Source organism: Sorex araneus, chromosome X (assembly GCF_027595985.1).
Source record: "Sorex araneus isolate mSorAra2 chromosome X, mSorAra2.pri, whole genome shotgun sequence".
Classification (NCBI taxonomy): Eukaryota; Metazoa; Chordata; class Mammalia; order Eulipotyphla; family Soricidae; genus Sorex; species Sorex araneus.
The window spans coordinates 56,594,036-56,614,752 of record NC_073313.1 but is presented as its reverse complement, the minus strand read 5'-3'; the positions used below and the strand labels follow the sequence as shown (position 1 = coordinate 56,614,752).

The 20,717-nt window shown below is 38.7% G+C and overlaps 1 protein-coding gene across 2 annotated transcripts in view; it reads left to right on the top strand.

Moving 5' to 3' along the window:
- The window catches only part of FAM120C (family with sequence similarity 120C), a 432,369-nt gene that overhangs the window by 328,994 nt on the left and 82,658 nt on the right, over positions 1-20,717 (top strand). For both annotated transcript variants that reach the window (XM_055123233.1, XM_055123234.1), the window contains 3 exons: positions 1,120-1,366; positions 6,264-6,346; positions 7,168-7,296. In XM_055123233.1, the coding sequence (XP_054979208.1) occupies positions 1,120-1,366; positions 6,264-6,346; positions 7,168-7,296 (459 nt within the window). The remainder of the gene's footprint in view (positions 1-1,119; positions 1,367-6,263; positions 6,347-7,167; positions 7,297-20,717) is intronic.

Sequence of the window (20,717 nt, the reverse complement as noted above, 5' to 3'; positions counted from 1 at the left end):
GCTGTGTGTTAAAGTATTCCTAATAAAGCAAGGATTTTAAAAAATTTATTAAAGGACCATGATTTATACTATTGTTAATGATAAAGATATATGCATACAATGTTCCAACATCACACCCACCACAAGAGTGTCAGTGTCCCTCCACAAATGCCTCAAGGCTCCCTTCCATCCATAGCCCCACTCCATCCTCTTGGGAAGCTCATCTCTGTTGGTTGACTTGCAGATTGTTTTCATTGGCCATTTGTTATTTCCTTACTATGTTTCTTTATATTCTACATATGTGAAAAATAATTTTGTATTTGCTCCATTCCTTCTGACTTCACTCATCATGATTTTCTTTTTCAGTCATTTTTCTTACAGCTGAGTAGATTTCCACTCGTGTGTGTGTGTGTGTGTGTGTGTTTCTTTTCACTTATCTATTCTTGGGCACTTGGACATGTATTTGGTTTGTTTCCAGATCTTGGTGAGAGCAAGGGTTTTTTTAAGAGTTAGATATACTCAGTTTCAGAATCTGTGAGGCCAAAGAGATAATACAGATATTAAGGTGCTTGCCTTGAATGCAGCCAGGGTTCATTTCTTGGGTACCACATATGGGTCCCTGCATTCTGTTTGGTTTGTTCATGAAATAAAACCAAATTTGAGCTATATGTTAATTTTACCTTTCTAACAACCATGTGTACATTTTCCATCAATATCTAACTTGGAAAGGTTGTTCTGACAGTAAGATGATGTATATAAAGTTGTGTGGCATATAGAAGATGCTGAGCAATAAATAATTACTTCATTTTTCTAGGAAAATGTATCCTTTATAGAATACAATAAAAATTTCAATTATACATACTATGTTAATATCAGTGCTCTAGTTTTGAAGAACTCCAGGCCACAGCTTAACAACAATTACAAAAAAAGACTGGGATTGAACACATGGATATTACTTTCTGTATTACAGGAGTAGTCAAGATCTAGACTGAGAGCATCTCTTTCTTTTTTGAAGAGTTCTGATACATAGACTCTTCAGTTTCAACCAGATTTTTATAAAATTTAGTTACCAAACTTACAAAATTCTAAGCAAATATATGACAGATTTTATTTTATACATGTTTTTTCTTTTCCTTCTAGGTTTTTCAGAGCCTTGAAGACCATCATTTGGAAGTGGTGGCTTTTTTCAGGGAAAATGGATTCCATGGACTTCTTGCCCATGATTCTGAGTATGCCCTCTACAATATTCCTTCTTACTACAGTTCTCATGCTCTGAAACTGAGCTGGAATGGAAAGAATCTTACCACTAACCAGTTCCTGATGCAGGAGGTGGCCAAGCAGTTGGGACTGAAACGAATTAATTTTCCCATATTTGCTGCTCTGCTAGGTATGTAGTCCAGAGAAATCCCCGGTGATTGTTAGTTTTCTTTCAGAATTTAGAGATGAAGAACAGAGAGATTTGTCTTCCTTAAACATGCATTCCAGGGTTTAGAGCCAGAGTGCAGTGGGGTATACCTTTGCCTTGCATGCATCTGACCTTGGTTCAATTCCTGGCATCCCATATGGTCCCCTGAGCACCACCAGAAGTAGTTTCTGAGTGCAGAGCCAGGAGTAACCCTGGAGTATTGCTAGGTGTGACCCAAAGACAAAAAAAATTCTGCATCCCAAACACTGTTGGGGAGAACCATACAGATTTGGGGGTTAGTTATTAGATGGAATACATTTGTCATATGAATTAATACAGGATATTCCAGAACATTATTTTGATTTTTTGGTAAAGCTTTTTCTTTTGTTATATCCCACATCTACCTTATGCAAAGTGCTATTTCAGGTCAAGTGCTCTGGTAGCCCTGTACAACTTTGGTTCCCCACTCAGAGTATTAACATTTCTTCCTTGGTATCTAAATTTAGATCCAAGAGTACAAATTGTTAGAGACAGAGAGATAGTACAGCATGTTGGGCATTTGCCTTGCACACAGCCAACCCAGGTTCAATCCTTGGCATCCTTTAGAGATGTATATTATTGATGAAAGGAAAACTGTGTTTTGCTCTTTTGATGCTTCATATATCTTTTCTGTTCTAAGAAATTCAGTGTTGATGGAAGAGTGATTTAGGTAGAATGACATAATAATGGAAATTCAGTTTTGCAATAGACATAATAGGAAAAAACAAAACAAAACAATCCCTGGAAACACATATGGTCCCCAGAGCACTGCCAGGAATAATTCCTGAGTGCACAGCCAGGAGTAATCCCTGAGCATTGCCCCCAGAACCAAAAAGCACAAATTGTTGTTTATATTTTTTGTTTTTGTTATGCTAATATTTTATTATGAAAGTGCCTAAACATATAGCAAAAGTAAAAGAATTTCACAGTTAAATCCCTATATCCACCATATGTTTATTGCCACTAGCATTTTTTATACGTATAAAATACTTACCCATTTTTCTACTCATCTTTTTTAAATGTATTTCACAGTAATTCCAGATTATGTTTGTAGTTGTTTTTTCATTTATTTTTGCTTTTTGGGGTTTTTTGTTTGTTTGTTTGTTTCTGTTTTTGCTTTTTGGGTCATACCTGGCAATGCACAAGGGTTACTCCTGGCTTTGCACTCAGGAATTACTCCTGGCAGTGTTCAGGGATGCTGGGAATCGAACCTGGGTAGTCCGCATGCAAGGCAAATGTTCTACCCACTGTACTATCACTCCAACCCCTTAGTTGTTTTTTCAAGTACTTAAAGCGTAATGATCAATATCCTGTTTCAGATTTACCCTTCACTCTTTAGTCCTAAAGGATTTGAATTGGATAGTCTAGTGGAGTCAGCACTCATTTTGGATTTAGTCTTTGATCAAATCACTGAAGTAACACCTCCTTTGTTCATTTTCTTTATTTCCTTATCTGTGAAATAAGAATAATAATTCCTTAAAGATGAAGGAAAGTTGAAAGAAATGGGGTATATAAAATGCCCATGTTATGGGGGCACAGTGCCGCCAGAAGGTCAACCTGTATCTGTGGGGCGAGTGCATCAGCAGCTTGATGGTACCTTCAGGCTTTCTGATACCCCAAGATTGCCATTGTGCCTCTGTCTAGACCTCAACAACTCAGTACCAAGTTTTGAGAGAAATTAAATGGCCAAATGTTAGGTATATAGGAGCCATGCCCACAAGCCACCTTCAAGTCAGCTATATATTTATCAGCCTTGTTTCAGAGACCCATGAATAAATCTTGAAAGAGATCAAAACCTGCATTTAATCTCGGACCACACAAGGCTGAACAGACCAGGATAAATAAGAGGGGGGTGGGTCAGCCTGGTGCCTGCCCAAGCAGAGCCCTTAGCAGCCGCTATCTCCCACAACCCAAAATCATTTCCATGCCCCTTACTGAACTCCACTCTCTCAGGATGGACCTTACCAAGATATTAACCTGTTGGAAATTGGGATATGCAAGTTTTATAACTGAAAATCCAAAATTTCTCTGAATTTGGATGGGCTACCTTCCCCCACTTCTCTATAATTCTGGAAGTATGAGCAGTCATTCCCATGAACCAACTCCAGTGCCACCATATAAGTTTTTTTTTAATGACCCTGCTTCAGAGATCCATAAGTAAATCTCAAAAGAGATCAACAACTGCAATTAATCTCAGGCCTGTGCAAAGCTGAACAGACTGAGGTAAATTGGAGGAGGGGTGGGTCAGCTTGGTGCCCACCCAAGCAAAACCCTCAAAAGCCACTTGCTCCCACAATCCAAAATTGCCACCATGCCCCCAGCTGGACTCCACCATGTTGGATGGACCTCACTGAGATGTATTCTGCAAAAAATTTGGGTATGCAGGTTTTGTGACTGAAATTTCCAGGCTTTTTCAGAGTCAGGATAGGTTACCTCCCTCACCATACTGTACTTCCAAAAGGCTCAACAGTCATGTCCACACCCCAAAGCTGCCAACCAATTAAAAAAGATATTCCAGGCTTACCTTCCCGACAAAAATACTGAATACCCTGAACAAACATGATGACTCTTAGTACCTGTATTTCAAACCATAATGCACAAAAGGAGAGAGAGAGGTAGGAGGGGTGCCTGCAATAGAGGCAGGCCTGGGGGTTGTTGGGGAATGGTGGGAGATGTGCACTGGTGGAGGGATGGGTGTTGGATCATGGTGTGACTGAAACCCAACCATGAACAGCTCATAATAGTCTATCTTAAGGATAGCACTATACCACTGTCTTCCCGTTTGTTCATCGATTTGCTCGAGTGGGCACCAGTAATGTCTCCATTGTGAGACTTATTGTTACTGTTTTTGGCATATCGAATATGTCACGGGTAGCTTGTCAGTCTCTGCCATGTGGGTGAAATACTCTCGGTAGTTTGCCAGGCTCTCCAAGAGGGACGAAGGAATTGAACCTGGGTTGGCTGCGTGCAAGGCAAATGCCCTACCCGCTGTGCTATTGCTCCAGTCGATATTCAAATATATATCATCATCATCATCATCATCATCATCATCATCCCGTTGATCGTCCATTTTCTCAAGTGGTCTCAGTAATGTCTCCATTCATCCTAGCCCTGAGATTTTATTTATTTATTTATATTTATTTATTTATTTATTTATTATTAGTGAATCACCGTGAGATAAAGTTACAGACTTACAAATTTTCATGCTTGCATTTCAGTCATACAATGATCGAGTACCCATCCCTCCACCAGTGCCCATTTTCCACCACCAATGATCCCAACATCCCTCCCACCACCCCCACCCTGTCCCCTTCACCCCACCCTGCCTCTGTGGCAGAGCATTCCCTTTTGCTCTTTCTCTCTCTCTTTTTGTAGCCCTGAGATTTTAGAAGCCTCTCTTTACTCATTCTTCCCAACGGTGCCATATTAGAGGCTCTTTTAGGGTCAGGGAAATGAGACCCATCATTGTTACTGGTTTTGGTATATGAATACACCACAGGGAGCTTGCCAGGCTCTACCGTGCATAAACTATGAATAACTTTTTAAATTATGTGCTTTAATAAAAACTTAAAAACAAACAAAAACCTTCCACGATAGCCCAAAGGGCTGGGTGCAGTCTGACCCCAGCAGCAGAAAGAGGATGAGGAAGGTGAGAGGAGGCAGGAGAGTCACTGGGGAAGAGCCAGGAAGTCCTCGCTTCCAATCCTTGGGCCCACATCTCAGAGTACCCCTCCAAGTGACTAAGGAACCCAAACACAATGCCCCTTGCCAGCATTCTGAGCAGAGTGGTTCGCTGCCCCAAAACAACCCCTGCATCCCTTCCCCAGCGCTCACAGGCAACCCCAGAAGGCAACCCAAGCAGGGAAAAGAACTCACTTTTTTTCTGTTTGTGGCTTCTGGAGGCTCTGCCAAGTCCTGCGTAGACCACCCAGTGCAGGGTCTAGGCTATGGTCAAATATATATATATATATATATATATATATATATATATATATATATATATACATATATATATAATCTTAAGGATATTCAATAAAAATAAAATAAATAAAAACAAAATTTAATGCCCATTTTATTAGGTAGACACTAATTGTTGGTTATTATTCTAATAACTACATAAGTACATGATAGATAATAGCATGAGCTTTGGCATTTCCAGCCTAGCTTCTTTTGGGGGCTGGGCAATGCCAGGATTTGAATTCGGGGCCTTACTTCAAACTTTTCATCCTACTATGGGTACTTACTTATTAACTGTGACACTTTGATCAGTGTGATAACATGTTAGGACCTCAGTTTCCTTATTGCATAATGGAAATAATAGTACTATGCACAGTTATAATAACTGATGATTCATATGTCATGGTACATAGTAGGTAATCATAAGAACAGAGATCTGTGGACCGCACTCATATAAATCTATGAAGAAAAATACTAATAACCCATTGAATACTGAAATATGGATCTGAGAGATAATAAAGGAGTTAAGGAACTTGTTTTGCATGCAGACAACCCCAGTTTGATATCAGGTACCGCACATTGTCCCCTGGACACCACCAAGGGTGGTCCCTGTGCGCAGAGCCTGAGCACTGTTGGGTGTGGCCCCAAAACAAAATCAAGAAAGGCAAAAGAAAACAAGGAAAAATAGTATGGACCAGGGACATGGCTTAGTCATAGGCACATGCCTTTTGTGTGTGAGGCCCTGAGTTTGATTCCAAGTACTGAAAAAAATCTAGAGAACTTAGTTATGAATTACATGATAATTTTCTTTCAAAAGCCATTTCATGACAATAGTTCTGAGGAAATATTTGTACCATAAATAAATTACAAATGTACCTTACAGGTAATCACATTCTTCCAGATGAGGACCTGGCTGCTTTTCACTGGAGCCTGTTGGGACCAGAACATCCCCTTGCATCACTTAAGGTAATATGCCCCACTATACCTAAAGCCTAGAGGACATCAGGTTTTGTTTGGCATATTGATTGAATTATCTTTCATTAGTTTAAAACATTTTGAGTACTTACAGGGAAGAAATTTATAGTGGTGATGAATACCTTTATGTCCTAAGTATTCATACTAATCTATGATGAAAAATACTAATGTGACAGTAAATACTGAAATATTTAGGAAAGGACACAAAAGAAAATTCACAAAAAGGAAATACAGGGGCAATAGTCTGACTATATGTGCCAGAGATCAAACCAAGCACATACTTTATATCTGAGCCATATCCCTAGCCTGAAGTTTAGCAAATACCAAAAAACTAATTTTCTCATTCCTATTGAGGTTTTGGTGAGACTGTTCATTCTAGTGGTAATTGAAGTTGATGACTGTATTATGTTTCCTTCATGCTCCTGAAAGACCATTTTATACTCTTGCTCTCTTCTCAAGCCTATGTTTCTTCCTGCTCCTTGCTCACTTAGCTGAGAAATATAACTGAGAAAGTTGAAGCAATGGTGCGAGAAACTTCCAACAACTTTCACCCCTTCACCTTCTCAACTTTATGCATCTGTATGACCTCATGCTTTGCTTTCCTCCTGATAACTATGGATGATCTGTCCTTATTACTGCCCCAGTGTAACTTCTCTGCTTATTTTCTTGATCCCATCCCCTGTTGATAGTTTAAGGGAATCACTCTTTATTTTTCTGTATCATCATTTTAAAGGGTAAGGTACAGAATTCACTCTTGTTCTTAGTGATCCATCTTAGATCTCAGTTGTTGTTGTTTCTGTTACCTCTTCTAGGTCCGAGCTCATCAGCTGGTTCTTCCTCCATGTGATGTGGTGATCAAAGCTGTTTCTGAGTATGTTAGTTCCATAAAAGACCCCTCAAACCTGGATGTGGTTGGGAAGGATGTTTTCAAACAATCTCAGGTGAGCTAGCTTTACCATTCATAAGAGTTACCGGTTTTTTTAACCTTCATCAGTACCAACATATCTCCTCAGGGGGTATTTTATGTGCTGCTTTCTTCCTCACAGCTGTTTTGTTTTCTCCATGCTCACATATGGGGTTTTCAAAGTTTCTTTTAGGAAACTCTACTAGGACTGAGTTGAATGAGTATTTTACCTCTTATCTACTAATAACCAACGTTATGCAAGTTTATTCTGGAAAATTTGGAAAATAAAACGAGTCACTGAAAATCTCATTACCCAGAATCACTGTGGTGTGTGTTCTTTTACACCTTTGTTGATTTCAATCTGTATTTTTACATAAAAAATAGTTTTCCTTACTGAAAGCTAATAGGTAATAAAAAGAGAATTTAAAGTAAGGCCACATGAAACAGGAATCAGTGTTTTATTCTTAATGATGAAAACAGGAGTCAACTGGATTTTGTTTTGTAAAATAAAAATAAATCCAAGGATATTAAAAATGTTAACTTGAAATGATAGTTGAATCTTTATGCTCACTGTAGCATTACATACAATATCCATGCCTTAATTTCTATCTTTCCATCAACAAATGACTGTCTAATGAAGCTTATTCAATGGAGTACTGATCTCCCATTTAAAGAGACCAGATCATGCCTTTTGGAGCAACGTAGAGGTGATTATGCTAAGTGAAACATGTAAGAATAAGAACGGTAATTGTTAGATTGCTAAATTTACAAAAAGTAGTATGATTTACTGAAGCAAATAAACTGGCAAGAAATGACAGAGCTAACATCTGATTCAGTAAAATCTATGGATGTTAATAGAGAGAAAGGGGATAGAGGTCTTTTGGTGGTGGGATGGTACTGGAACTTTGAGGAGGTGATGACAATTATACAAATGTAAAGCTATAAAGCTGAATCCTTGGAATTTGATGATACTATATACCCAATGAGAATATTAAAAGTTGAAAAGGAAATTAAAATAAATGTTAAGTAAATAACTTAGTGTAGGTGAATTGAATTTTTTGTTGTTTTGGGGCCATATCTAGCCACTCAAAGCTTACTTCTTGCACACTTTTTTTCTCCCCCCAATCTTAACCTTTGAGTTCTTGCTGTGCCACTGTCTGGTCTCAGATTCATGTCTTATCAGAACTTAGGACCTGGATTCTGGATCTACCTTCACTGTTCCTAACAAGAATTCCTCACAAGGCAGCAGTGGCTGCCAGAAATGAATAGAGTCATAGGGACTAGCCTGATATGTGAATGATTGTGCAGGGTAAATGATCAGACCACCTGAAGCTTGGAACTTCACCCTTAGCATACACAAAGCCCAGGAGTTATGAAAATATATAGGGATATAGTTTCTTCAATAGACAGGGACAAAAGTCCTGTTTTGACACTGCCTGAGGATCCCTAAAGAGCAAATTGAGAAAAATCCTTGGAAGAGAGACTGAATAGCTCCAAGAAATATTGATGGAGAAATTAAAGAATTAATTTAAACAGTTTAGGTAATCAAATAAAACAACAACAAAACACAACAGGAGAATGTATGAAGCCAAAAATTGAATCTGTGATCTCAAGGACAAGATGTAGGTAATATGCAGAGCTGGAGAGAAAGAACAACAGGTAAGATGTTTAATGTACAGCTAGGAAATCCAGGTTGATTTCCAGCACCATATCCAGACCCTTTATCATAACCACCAAAATCAAACACACATTCATTTTCAGTGTTTGGTTTTGGGGGACATGGAGCATTTTCCAGGATGGACCAGGGGCTGGAGCATCATTCAAATAACCAAAAAGTCATAACAATAGAAATCACCTCAAGTATCTTTTCATACTGCAATACCATGAAGATATAAATTTATCATAAAGAGAATATGGGGGGTTCCACCCACTTGTCAACTTAACAAGATATTCAAATAATTGTTGAATCAAGGAGTAGTAAATCAAAGTAGAAATAAAAAATCACCCAAGAAGAATGAACATACAAAATGTCATAACCTATGGGACATTGCAAAAACAGTATTAAGGGGGAAGTTCATAACAATACAGGCTTGTATCAGATAAGAAACAAAAGCTCAGATGAATAACCTGACCTGACAGCTTTAGGACTAGAAAAAAGAGCAAATGAATTCCAAAGTAATAGGAGGATTATAATACACATTAGAACAAAACTCTAATAGCAATCAAGAAAACAATACAAAGGATCAATGAAACCAGGAGCTGATTTTTCAGAAGAATAAATGAAATTGACACAACCCTTAGACTCACCAGGGGAAAAAAGTAAAAAACTAAAGAAGATTAGATCAGAGATGAAAGGGGAGAAATCACAAAAGTTTTTGAAGTATTACTAAAAATAGTTATGCCACTAGAAGAAATAGATGAACTGTTAGACTCATACAACTGCCAAATTTTTATCAGTACAAATGGAAACTCATAACAGACCAATCAATAGTAAGGAAATTAAAACTGTAATATAAAATATCCCCAAGAATAAAAGCCCTAGTCTAAAGAGCTTCATTTGCCAGTTCAAACCTTCAAAGAATTACTGCCAATATTTTTCAAGTTCTTCCAAAGCATCAGAGGAATAGGAATCCTTCCCAAAGCTTCTGAAGCTAACAATACCAAAAACAGACAGAGGTATTACAAAATATGAAAATCACAAACTGATATCAATAAGATCAATACAAAGATTGTTAACTAGATCTCAGTGAAACAAATCCAACAACATATCAAAAGGATCATACATTATGATCAAATGTAATCCATTTCAGGGATGCAAGAATGTTCCACTATATACAAATAAATTTATGTTTGTACTATATCAACAAAAAATAGAAATCATGATCAACTGCTTTGACGAGATCTATAATTCACTCATGAGTTTTTAAAACCCCTGAACCAAATAGAAGTGATAGAAGGAACATTACTCAAGATAGTAGGGCCATTTACAACAAACCTACAGCAAACTTGATATTCCCACAACAGTGAAAAATTGAAAACCTTCTTTCTGAGATATGATATAAATATGTCCTCTTCCTCCACTTTTATTCCATTTAGCCTCAGAAGTCATTGCCACAAGAATTAGGCAGAGGGGCTGGAGCGATAGCATAGCAGGTAGGGCGTTTGTCTTGCACGCGGCTGACCTGGGTTTGATTCCCAGCATCCCATATGGTCCCCTGAGCACCACTAGAAGTAATTCCTGAGTGCAGAGCCAGGAGAAACCCCTGTGCATAGCCGGGTGTGACCCAAAAGGCTAAAAAAAAAACAAAAAAACGAATTAGGCAGAAAAAGAATCCCAAGAGATCCATATTGGAAAAGAAGTTAAACTAACACTGTTTACAAATGACATGTTTATGCACACACAGAGATTTACTAAAAACTCCAAGAAACAATTAAACAATACACCAAATAACAGGTTAAAAATCAATACACATAAATCTATCACATTTTTACATGTGAATAAGGAACTAAGGTAAAAAAAATCTACTCCATTTAAAAGTATCAGAAAGCATCAAATGCCTAGAAATCAACTTAAGAAAGGAGTGTTAAACAAATAGAATTAAAACTATTAATCACTCTTGAAAGAAATATAAGCAGACACCATGAAATGGAAAAATATTCCACGCTCATGGTTTGAAAATATGAACAGTGTCCTGACGATACTATATTTAGAAAACCCTAATGACTACAGAAAAGCTCCTAGGAAACAATGTATTTGTATATCAAATTGTCAGGCTACAAAAATAATATGCAAAGTTAATCGCTTTCGAGGATATGAAGAAATGAGAGCCCTCCCCACACCGAGGGACCCAGTCCCGGCAGCCGACCTCCACTACCCCACTGACACACTTCAGGCCACTTTTCTCATGCTCGGGCCAAGTCTCACACATGAGCGAAGTCCTACGGTACCCAGGTAATGCAGAACTTTGTGATCTTGGACTCTGGGCACAATGGGACATGGGAGCAGAGATCCTCTGTCTGCTTCCCCCAATGTCCAACTACCCAGGGGTCACAACCATAAGCCACCTTCTGCGGCGCCATATAATCTCCTCATCAGCCACCCTCCAGAACTCGCGGCTGCTTCTCCCAAAAGGGAACATAAAATGAGGCCCCTATAAGCATGTCACTGGAATCCGCGCCAGGGGTGCTCCAGAGGGGGGCGGGTGAGAGCCTTCCCCACCATAAGAGACCCAGCCCCAGCAGCTGACCTCCACTACCCCACTGCCACACTCCAGGCCACACTCCAGGCCACTTTCCACATGCTCAGGCCTGAGCCTCACACATGAGTGAACGTATTCCTGGACACATCATCATAAAGGGAAATATATATATATATATATATATATATATATATATATATATATATATATATATGCCTCTCGGAGAGCCCAGCAAGCTACTGAGAGTATCCCGCTTGCACAGAAGAGCCTGACAAGTTCCCTGTGGAGTATTTGATATCCCAAATACTGTATCAATAACAGGTTTCATTACCCTGATCCTGAAAAGATCCTCCAATCATTGGGAAAAATGAGTAAGGAGAGGCTGCTAAAATCTCAGGGCTGGGGGCTGGAGTGATAGCACAGCGGGTAGGGCGTTTGCCTTGCACGCGGCCGACCCGGGTTCAAATCCCAGCATCCCATATGGTCCCCTGAGCACCGCCAGGGGTGGTTCCTGAGTGCAGAGCCAGGAGTAACCCCTGTGCATCGCCAGGTGTGACCCAAAAAGCAAAAAAAAAAAAAAAAAAAAAAATCTCAGGGCTGGGACGAATGGAGATGTTACTGGTGCCCTCTCGAGTAAATCGATAAACAAGAGAATGACAGTGATACGGTGATATGAAGAAATGAAAACATATTCCCTGCTTATGGATTGGAAGGATTAATATCAGCAAAATTGCAGTACTTCACTAAGTATTTTAAAGATTAAGTATAATTCCTATAAAGATACTCATGATGTTTTTTGGAGAAATAGATCAAACACTCCTAAAATTCATATGGAACAATACCTCCACACCCACCCCCCTGAATAGCTAAAGCATATTTGGGGAAAAGAAGATGGGAAATATCACTTTTCCCAACTTCATACTGTACTTCAAAGTGGTAGTAATTTAAACATGGTCTTCATGGTACCAGAACAAAAACATACCCTCAGATCAATGAAAAATGGAAAAATTGAAAACCCAGAGACAGACCTTCATGTAATCTTTAATAAAGGAGCAAACTATATGAAGCAGAGTGAGGAAAAACTTTTCAATAAATGGTGCTGGAAAAACTGGTCAGTCACATGCAAAAGCAAAACACAAAAACAAAACCCTCAGACTTATTCCTAATGTGATGCAAAAAAGCCAAATAAAAATGGATTAAAGACCTCAACATCAGACTTAAATCCATAATGTACATAGAAGAAAATGTAGGCAGAACTCTCCATAACATAGAAGCAAGAGGCATCTCAAAGTATGAAATACCACCAACCAAGCACGTGGAAGCAAAGATAAGATACAGGACTGCAGTAAATTAAGAAGCTTGTGCAACTGAAAGGAAATGACGATCAGACTACAAAGACAGTCGACAGAACGGGAGAAATTATTTGCTGACCACTCATTTTATTCAGGGTTAATACCCAGTATATATAAACCACTGGAAGAACTTTACAAGACAAAAAAATAAATAAACCCTATCAAAAATGGGAAGAAGAGATTATCAGAAAGGCTGTCAAAGAAGAAAGACAAATGTGTTTTGTGTTTTTGGTATACAAAAATTTGTATGCCAAAAGGCACATGGAAATGAAAACCACAATGAGATAACACCTCACAGCAAAAAAACTGGCACTCATCACAAAGAACAAATAATCATTGTTGGCATGGATGTGGGGGGAAAGGGACCCTCATTCACTGCTGGTGGGAATGTTGACAAGCCCAGCCTTTTTGGAAAATAATATGAGCAGTCCTCAAAAAATAGAAATTGGGGGGCTGGAGCAATAGCACAGAGGGTAGAGCGTTTGCCTTGCATGCGGCCGACCCAGGTTTGATTCCCAGCATCCCATATGGTCCCCCAGCACTGCCAGGAGTAATTCCTGAGTGCAGAGCCAGGAGTAACCCCTGTGCACTGCTGTGTGTGACCCAAAAAGCAAAAAAAAAAAAAATAGGAATTGAACTTCCATATGACCTAGTAACTCTATTTCTGGGAATATACCCTAAGGGCCCCAGAACAATTCAAAAAGGGGATCTTCACTTCTATGTTCATTGCAACACTATTCACAATAGCCAATGTCTGGAAACAACCTGAGTGCCCTAGAACAAACTACTGGATTAAGAAGCTATGGTATTAATGTCGTAAAGGGAAGAGAGAGAGTCAGGGAGAGACAGGAAGAAGGAAAGTGCCTGCCATAGAGACAGGCTGAGGAGAAGGTGGCAGGAGGGAAACTGGGGACATTGATGGTAGGAAATGTACACTGGTGGGGGGATGGGTGTTTAATCATTTACAACTAAAACTCAATTATTTATAATTTTCTTACTTGGTAATTCAAAGTGATTCAGTACATGTTAAAAATAAAGAATTATATTCATTTCCACTTCCGCTTGGTGTTTCATCCTTAAAGATGCCTTTAGCTTCAATGTCATGGAGGGTTCTGCCTACATTTCCTCTCTGTACCTTATGGATTCATGTCTGATATTGAGGTCTTTAATTTACTTTGATCTGACTTTTATGCCTGGCACTAGACAAAGTTTCAGAGTTCATTTTTTTGCAGGTTTTCCCAGCACCACTTGTTGAAGAGGCTTTCTGTGTTCCACTTCGTTTTTTGCTCCTTTGTCAGAGATTAAGTGGTCATATATTTGGGAGTCTGTGAAAGAATATTCAACTCTGTTCCATTGGTCTGCGGTTCTGTTTCTAACCCAATACCATGCTGTTTTAATTGCTACTGCTTTGTAGAACAGTTTGAAGTTGGGGAAGGTGATGCCACGATCTTCTGCATCAAACTAAGAAGTTTCTGCACTTCAAGAAAACAGTGACCAAAATACAGAGAGAGCCCACAGACTGGGAAAGAATATTTGCCTAATACCCATCTGATAAGGGATTAATATCCAGGATTTACAAGACACTAGTAGAATTATACAAGAAAAAAAAACCCCATCAAAAAAATAGGGATAAGAAAAGAACAGAAGCTTCCTCAAAAAAGAAATATAAATGGCCAAAAGGCACATGAAAAAATGTTTCACATCCCTAGTCATCAGGGAGATGCAAATCAAAACAACAATGAGATATCATCTCACACCCAGAGACTGGCACACATTCAAAACAACAAAAGCAACCAGTGCTAGTGTGGATGTGGGGGAAAAGGGACGCTCTTTCACAGTTGGTGGGAATGCCAACTGGTCTAGCCTTTTTGGAAAACAATATGGACAGTCCTTCAAAAACTAGAAATTGAGCTTCCATATGACCCCAAAATACTGCTTCTGCGAATATATCCCAAGGCTGCAAAAAAACACAATAGTAATGACATTTGTACCTATATGTTCATTGCAGCACTGTTCACAATAGCCAAAATCTGGAAACAACCCAAGTGCCCGAGAATGAGTAGTTAAAGAAACTTTGGTACATCTACACAATGGAATACTCTGCAGCTGTTAGGAGAGATGAAGTTATGAAATTTGCTTATAAGTGGATAGAAATGGAGAGAATCATGCTATGTGAAATGAGTCAAAGAGAGGGACAGATATAGAAGGACTGCACTCATTTGTGGAGTGTAAAATAGCATAACACAAGACCTACGCCCAAGGACAGTAGATAGAGGGGTCAGGAAGATTGCTCCATACTTGGAAGTCTGCCTCATGAGTGGGCGGGGAGAGGACAGCTGGCATAGAGAAGGGATCACTAAGAAAATGATGGTTGGAGGAATCAGTCGGGATGGGAAGATATGTCCCAAAAGTAGATAAAGGACCAAACATTATAACCTCTCAGTATCTGCATTGCAAACCATAATGCCCAAAAGTAGAGAGAGAGAATATTGGGAATATTGTCTGCCATGGAGGCAGTGGGAGGATGGGAAAGGCGGGGGTGTACTGGGGATATTGGTCATGGGGAATGTGCACTGCTTGAGGGATGGGTGTTTGATCATTGTGTGATTGTAACTCAGACATGAAAGCTTTTAACTATATCTCAGGGTGAATCAATAAAATAAATAAATAAATAATCCTGTCAAGCTACCATCCTACCTAAAAGCAATGTACAGGGTCAATTTAATATCCATCAAAATTCTGATGACATTCTTCAAGGACTTAGAATAAACTCCACCAAAATTTGTAATATCATAAATATTTTCAAATAACCAGTCATTCTGAACAAAAAGTCATTAGGAAGTATTGCTAATATAATATAAAGCTTTATATATAATTGCCATATATAATGTAATGGTGTGGTTCTTTAATAAAGAACTCTCTCTGGAATAAAGACTCTCTAAAGACTCTCTGACCAATTAATATAGATGAAAGTGCATAAGGTTAGGAGGGTAAGAGGGAATTGGAACATTGTTTTAAAGTATTGCAAATCATGGTTCCTAAATAAAGAATTGGAAAAAAATATAAAAAGTGGATTTCTGATCTATAAATGTTCAACATAGTTAAATATTGGCCAAGCATTTTCTAAGGACAGTTGTTGTTGTCACCATTTATAATGGCCCTTTTAATATGTATATAGTGATGACTTAATTTCATTTTTGTGTCTCAAGCTACTAATAGTAAACAATTCCCCCTTTTTGAGGGTGCGGATCCTCTTAAGCAGTTCTTTGCACCCTGGGCCTCTCTCAGCAATACTAAGCTGCAAGCTGAGGATGCATCCTCAGGATTGGCAGTGGTAGAGCCCAAGTTATATTAGATATCGAACTCACAACATTTTTGTGCAAGGCATGCACTCCAGCCTTTTGAATTCTTTCCCTGTCCCTAAACAGTTTTTCTTGTGTTTATTTGTCACCTGTATTGCCTCTTTGTTGAATGATCTGTTCATATACAGTCTTTGCCCATTATACACACACACATTTATTTATTTTGGGGTCACAGCAGTAGTGTTCAGGGGTTACACCTGGCAGTGCTTAAGGGAATATAGTGTTGGTCATCATCAAACTCAAGCTCCTGTGTGCAAAGCCTGTTTTCAGCCAGCTAAGCCATATCACTGACCCAAGTCTTGCCCATTTTTAAATATACAGACAAATACATATACGGGTGCAGTTTTATACCATATGACATTTCTGTCAATGATAAATCACGTATACAACTGTAATTTCTCAAAATGCCCTAATTTATAGTAGATTATATCACCTTGTATTGTGTAAGCACATTCTCACATTTACAAAGCAACTAAATCACCTAATGATGCATTTTTCAAAATGTGATTTTCAAAATCTTAAATGTCACATAACTATTCTGTTTCTGTCTTTTGTCAGATAGCTGTTTTACAGATATTTCCTCCTAGTATTTTGTACCCAACTGGTGCATAGGAGGCCTAGTGACCCCACTCAACAGTTCTTTTCTTTAAATTTCTATTTATTTATTTACTTATTTACTTATTTATTTATTTATTTATGTCTTTTTGGGGTCATAGCAGGTGATGCTCAGAGGTTACTCCTGATTCTGCACTCTAGAATTACTCTGATAGGGACTGCATTAAATCTGTGTAGTGCTTTGGACAGTATTGCCATTTTGATAATGTTAATCCTCCCTATCCACGAACAAGGGATGTGTTTCTATTTGCTAGTGTCCCCTTTTATTTCTTGAAGTAGTGTTTTGTAATTTTCCTTGTCTAGGTTCTTTAAGTCTTTGGTTAAGCTGATTCCGAGGTACTTGATTTTATGAGGTACTATTGTGAATGGTATTTCTTTAAATGCATCTTTCTTCTCTTTCTGTTGGGATTGGACTGAATTGCCAGGATGAACCCAGTGGTTTGGATGATGCTGAACATATTCTTTTGGCTGCCTTAGTAAATACTTTCCTAAATTATAACAAAATTGTCAGTCTTCATTTTCTCACATATCTCTGTTTCTGCTTAAGTCTGTTTGTTGTCAGTATGCAGATCTTAGGTACTAAGCCTGTTTGTTGTCCATATGCAGATCATACATTGTTTTCCTGTATACAGAAGAACTTTGCATGATCTTTCTGTAACTTTTTTTAAATGACTTTACTGTATTGAGCCTTATGAATTATAGAATGGTAATAAAAGGAGACTTCAGGGCTCTCTACCTTTGTCTCAGAGTCAGAGAGAACCTGGACTCTCCATGACATGCATTTCTTCCGCGTTCCTTTGTCTCAGTGCCTCCGACTGCACGAATATTCATGCAACATCTTTCATTATTTGTATATAAGAAAGCCACGGAATTTTGGATCTTGATTTTGTAGACTGCCACTATACTATACAGATCTATTGTTTCTGAGAGCTTTTCTATAGAGTCTTTAGGGTTTTCTAAGTATAGTATCATGTCGTTTGCAAATAGTGATAGCTTGACCTCTTCCTTTTCTATCTGTATGCCCTTGATACCTTTTTCTTGCCTAACTGCTATGGCCAGTGCTTCCAGTAATATATTGAATAGGAGGGGCGTACATCTACACAATGGAATACTCTGCAGCTCTTAGAAGAGATGAAGTCATGAAATTTGCTTATAAGTGGATAGACATGAAGAGTATCATAGTAAGTGAAATGAGTCAGAAAGAGAGGGACAGATATAGAAGTACTGCACTCATTTGTGGAGTGTAAAATAACATAACACGAGACCTACACCCAAGGACAGTAGATACAAGGGCCAGGAAGATTGCTCCGTTGCTGGAAGCCTGCCTCATGGGGAAGAAGGCAGCTGGAATAGAGAAGGGGTCACTAAGAAAATGATGGTTGGAGGAATCTGTCGGGATGGGAGATGTGTGCCGAAAGTAGATAAAGGAGCAAGCATGATAACCTCTCAGTATCTGTATTGCAAACCACAGTGCCCAAAAGTAGAGAGAGAATATGGGGAATATTGCCTGCCATGCAGGCAGGGGGAGGGTGGGAAAGTGGGGGTATACTGGCAATATTGGTGGTGGGGAATGTGCACTGGTGGAGGGATGGGTGTTTGCTCATTGTGTGATTGTAACTCAGAAATGAAAGCTTGTTAACTATATCTCACGGTAATTCAATAAATTAAAAATAAATAAGTAAAATGAAAGAAAAAAGAATTACTCCTAGCAGTGCCTTGAGGACCATATGTGCTTCCAGAGATTGAACCTGGATCGGCCTCGTGCAAGACAAACGCCCTCCCCTTCATACTACCACTCTGGCCCCCACTCAGCATTTCTTGACCCCTGTAATTCAGTGCAAAGTTCTCGAAGATATGATGCAACGTGGCCCTGTAGTGCTGGGAATTATCTGGCCCCATCTCAGCAGTGTTCAGAGGCCTGTGAGGCCATACCACTTGGTACTTGGGGAGTCTTTACGGTTGCAATCTTCAATGCTCGGAGAGCCATGCTGTGCCAGGTATCAAACTAATATCTGCTGCATGCGAGGCAATAGCCTTCATCCCTATACTATCTCTCCAGCCTGTCTTTACATTTTTAAGAGTCTTCTGCAAAAAAACATTTAATTTTTACTATATATTTTATAGGACATAATTTCAGTGTCATGTCTAATACTTTTCCAATTATATGAATGGCAGTTTTCTTCTAAAAACTGCATGTTTCACATTTAGGAAAAATTAATCTTATTTGTGGTTTTTTGGGGTTTTTTTTGCTTTTTGGGTCACACCCAGCAATGTACAGGGGTTACTCCTGGCTCTGCACTCAGGAATTACTCCTGGTGGTGCTCAGGGGACCATATGGGATGCGGGAATTGAACCCAGGTTGGCCGCATGCAAGGCAAATGCCCTCCCCGCTGTGCTATTGCTCCAGCCCTATTTGTGGTTATTTCTACATAAAATGTGGAATGTATTGTTTTTCATAGGGATTACCAGAAGTTTCCACAGTTGAAGTCATTTTTTTATTGAGTTGCCTTTGTCAAAAACCAGTTGTCCAAGCCTCTGATTATAAAACTGAGAGTATCAAGTAGTTTGGGGAGGAGAGGGAAAGAAGAGGCAGACTAGAAGTGATATAAAGACAGTAATAGAAGGCTTTAGTCATATTTATGGTGATGAAGGTACAGTAAATTTGTACATTGGAATCATACACATTAGTACTATTGTGACCATGTTACCAAAACTATAATAATTTTTTTAGCAATCTTTTGTCCAATGGGAAGGGGTATGTACTTTGTCTGCTTTGATCCCCCATAACACCTGGTCCTTCAAACTAAGAGTAGCCCTAGATTGTGGTCTTTTGTCTAATTTTTGTTTCCAACAGTTCTTAAATGCACACTTTATAAAGAACTTTATGTCACTTATTGTGCTGTGCTCTGTGTAATCTTTTTGTTCTAGGTCATTGTGCCAAGCAGCTTGTAATCATCCAAAACTGCCTCCTTAGATGAAGGGCAAAAGAGAGCAAAGAAAAGGACAGAACACTCATTTTTGGTAGTTGACTTTTTGATGGACTGGAGCGATAGCACAGAGGGTAGGGCATTTGCCTTATACTCAGCCGACCCAGGTTCGATTCCTCTGTCCCTTTTGGAGGGTCTGGCAAGCTACTGAGAGTATCCTGCCTACACAACAGAACCTGGCAAGCTACCCATGGCATATTCAATATACCAAAGACAGTAACAATAAGTCTCATAATGGAGACGTTACTGGTGCCCGCTCAAGCAAATCAATGAACAACGAGATGACAGTGCTACCATGCTTCAGACATTTTGATAATCAAAGCAACTTACATAGAAAATTTATATCTGATGGCCACAAGATGCTTTTCAGATTTTTCCCTGCTCCAAAAAATCTTTAGTCTCTATAGAGGCTTAATTGGATTTAACCATGTGTGTCATCTGGTTAATTATAGCAACACATTTTATCTTAAGGATACGTCTTTGGACAGCTTCTGGAAGTTGAGAAGACAAGTGTAACCAGGAGGAGATAGGGGAAGGATTTGAGGAACCTCTGGTTGCCTAGGTCTGACTCATAAATCTTAATCTTTTTTTTTTTTACAAATTTTTGTATTTTATTTTTAAAATTTATTTTTATTCAAAAAATGGTGATTTTCAAAGTTGTTCTTAATACAGCTGTTTCAGGCATTTAGTGTTCCAAAACTACCAGTGTGACCTTCCCTCCAACAATGTCCCACTTTCCCTCTCAACCACATCCAGCCCCTTTAGGCACAAAATAAATTTACTTTTTATACTTCTTGCTCCATCAAAACTTAAAGAAACGGTAAATAGAATTATCAGAAAATACACCAGTGAGTCAATTTCTGATTGATATATGATTTTAACCTATGTAAATAAGGAAATTAAAACCATTTGATACAATAAATAAAATGCCTATTCTCATTTA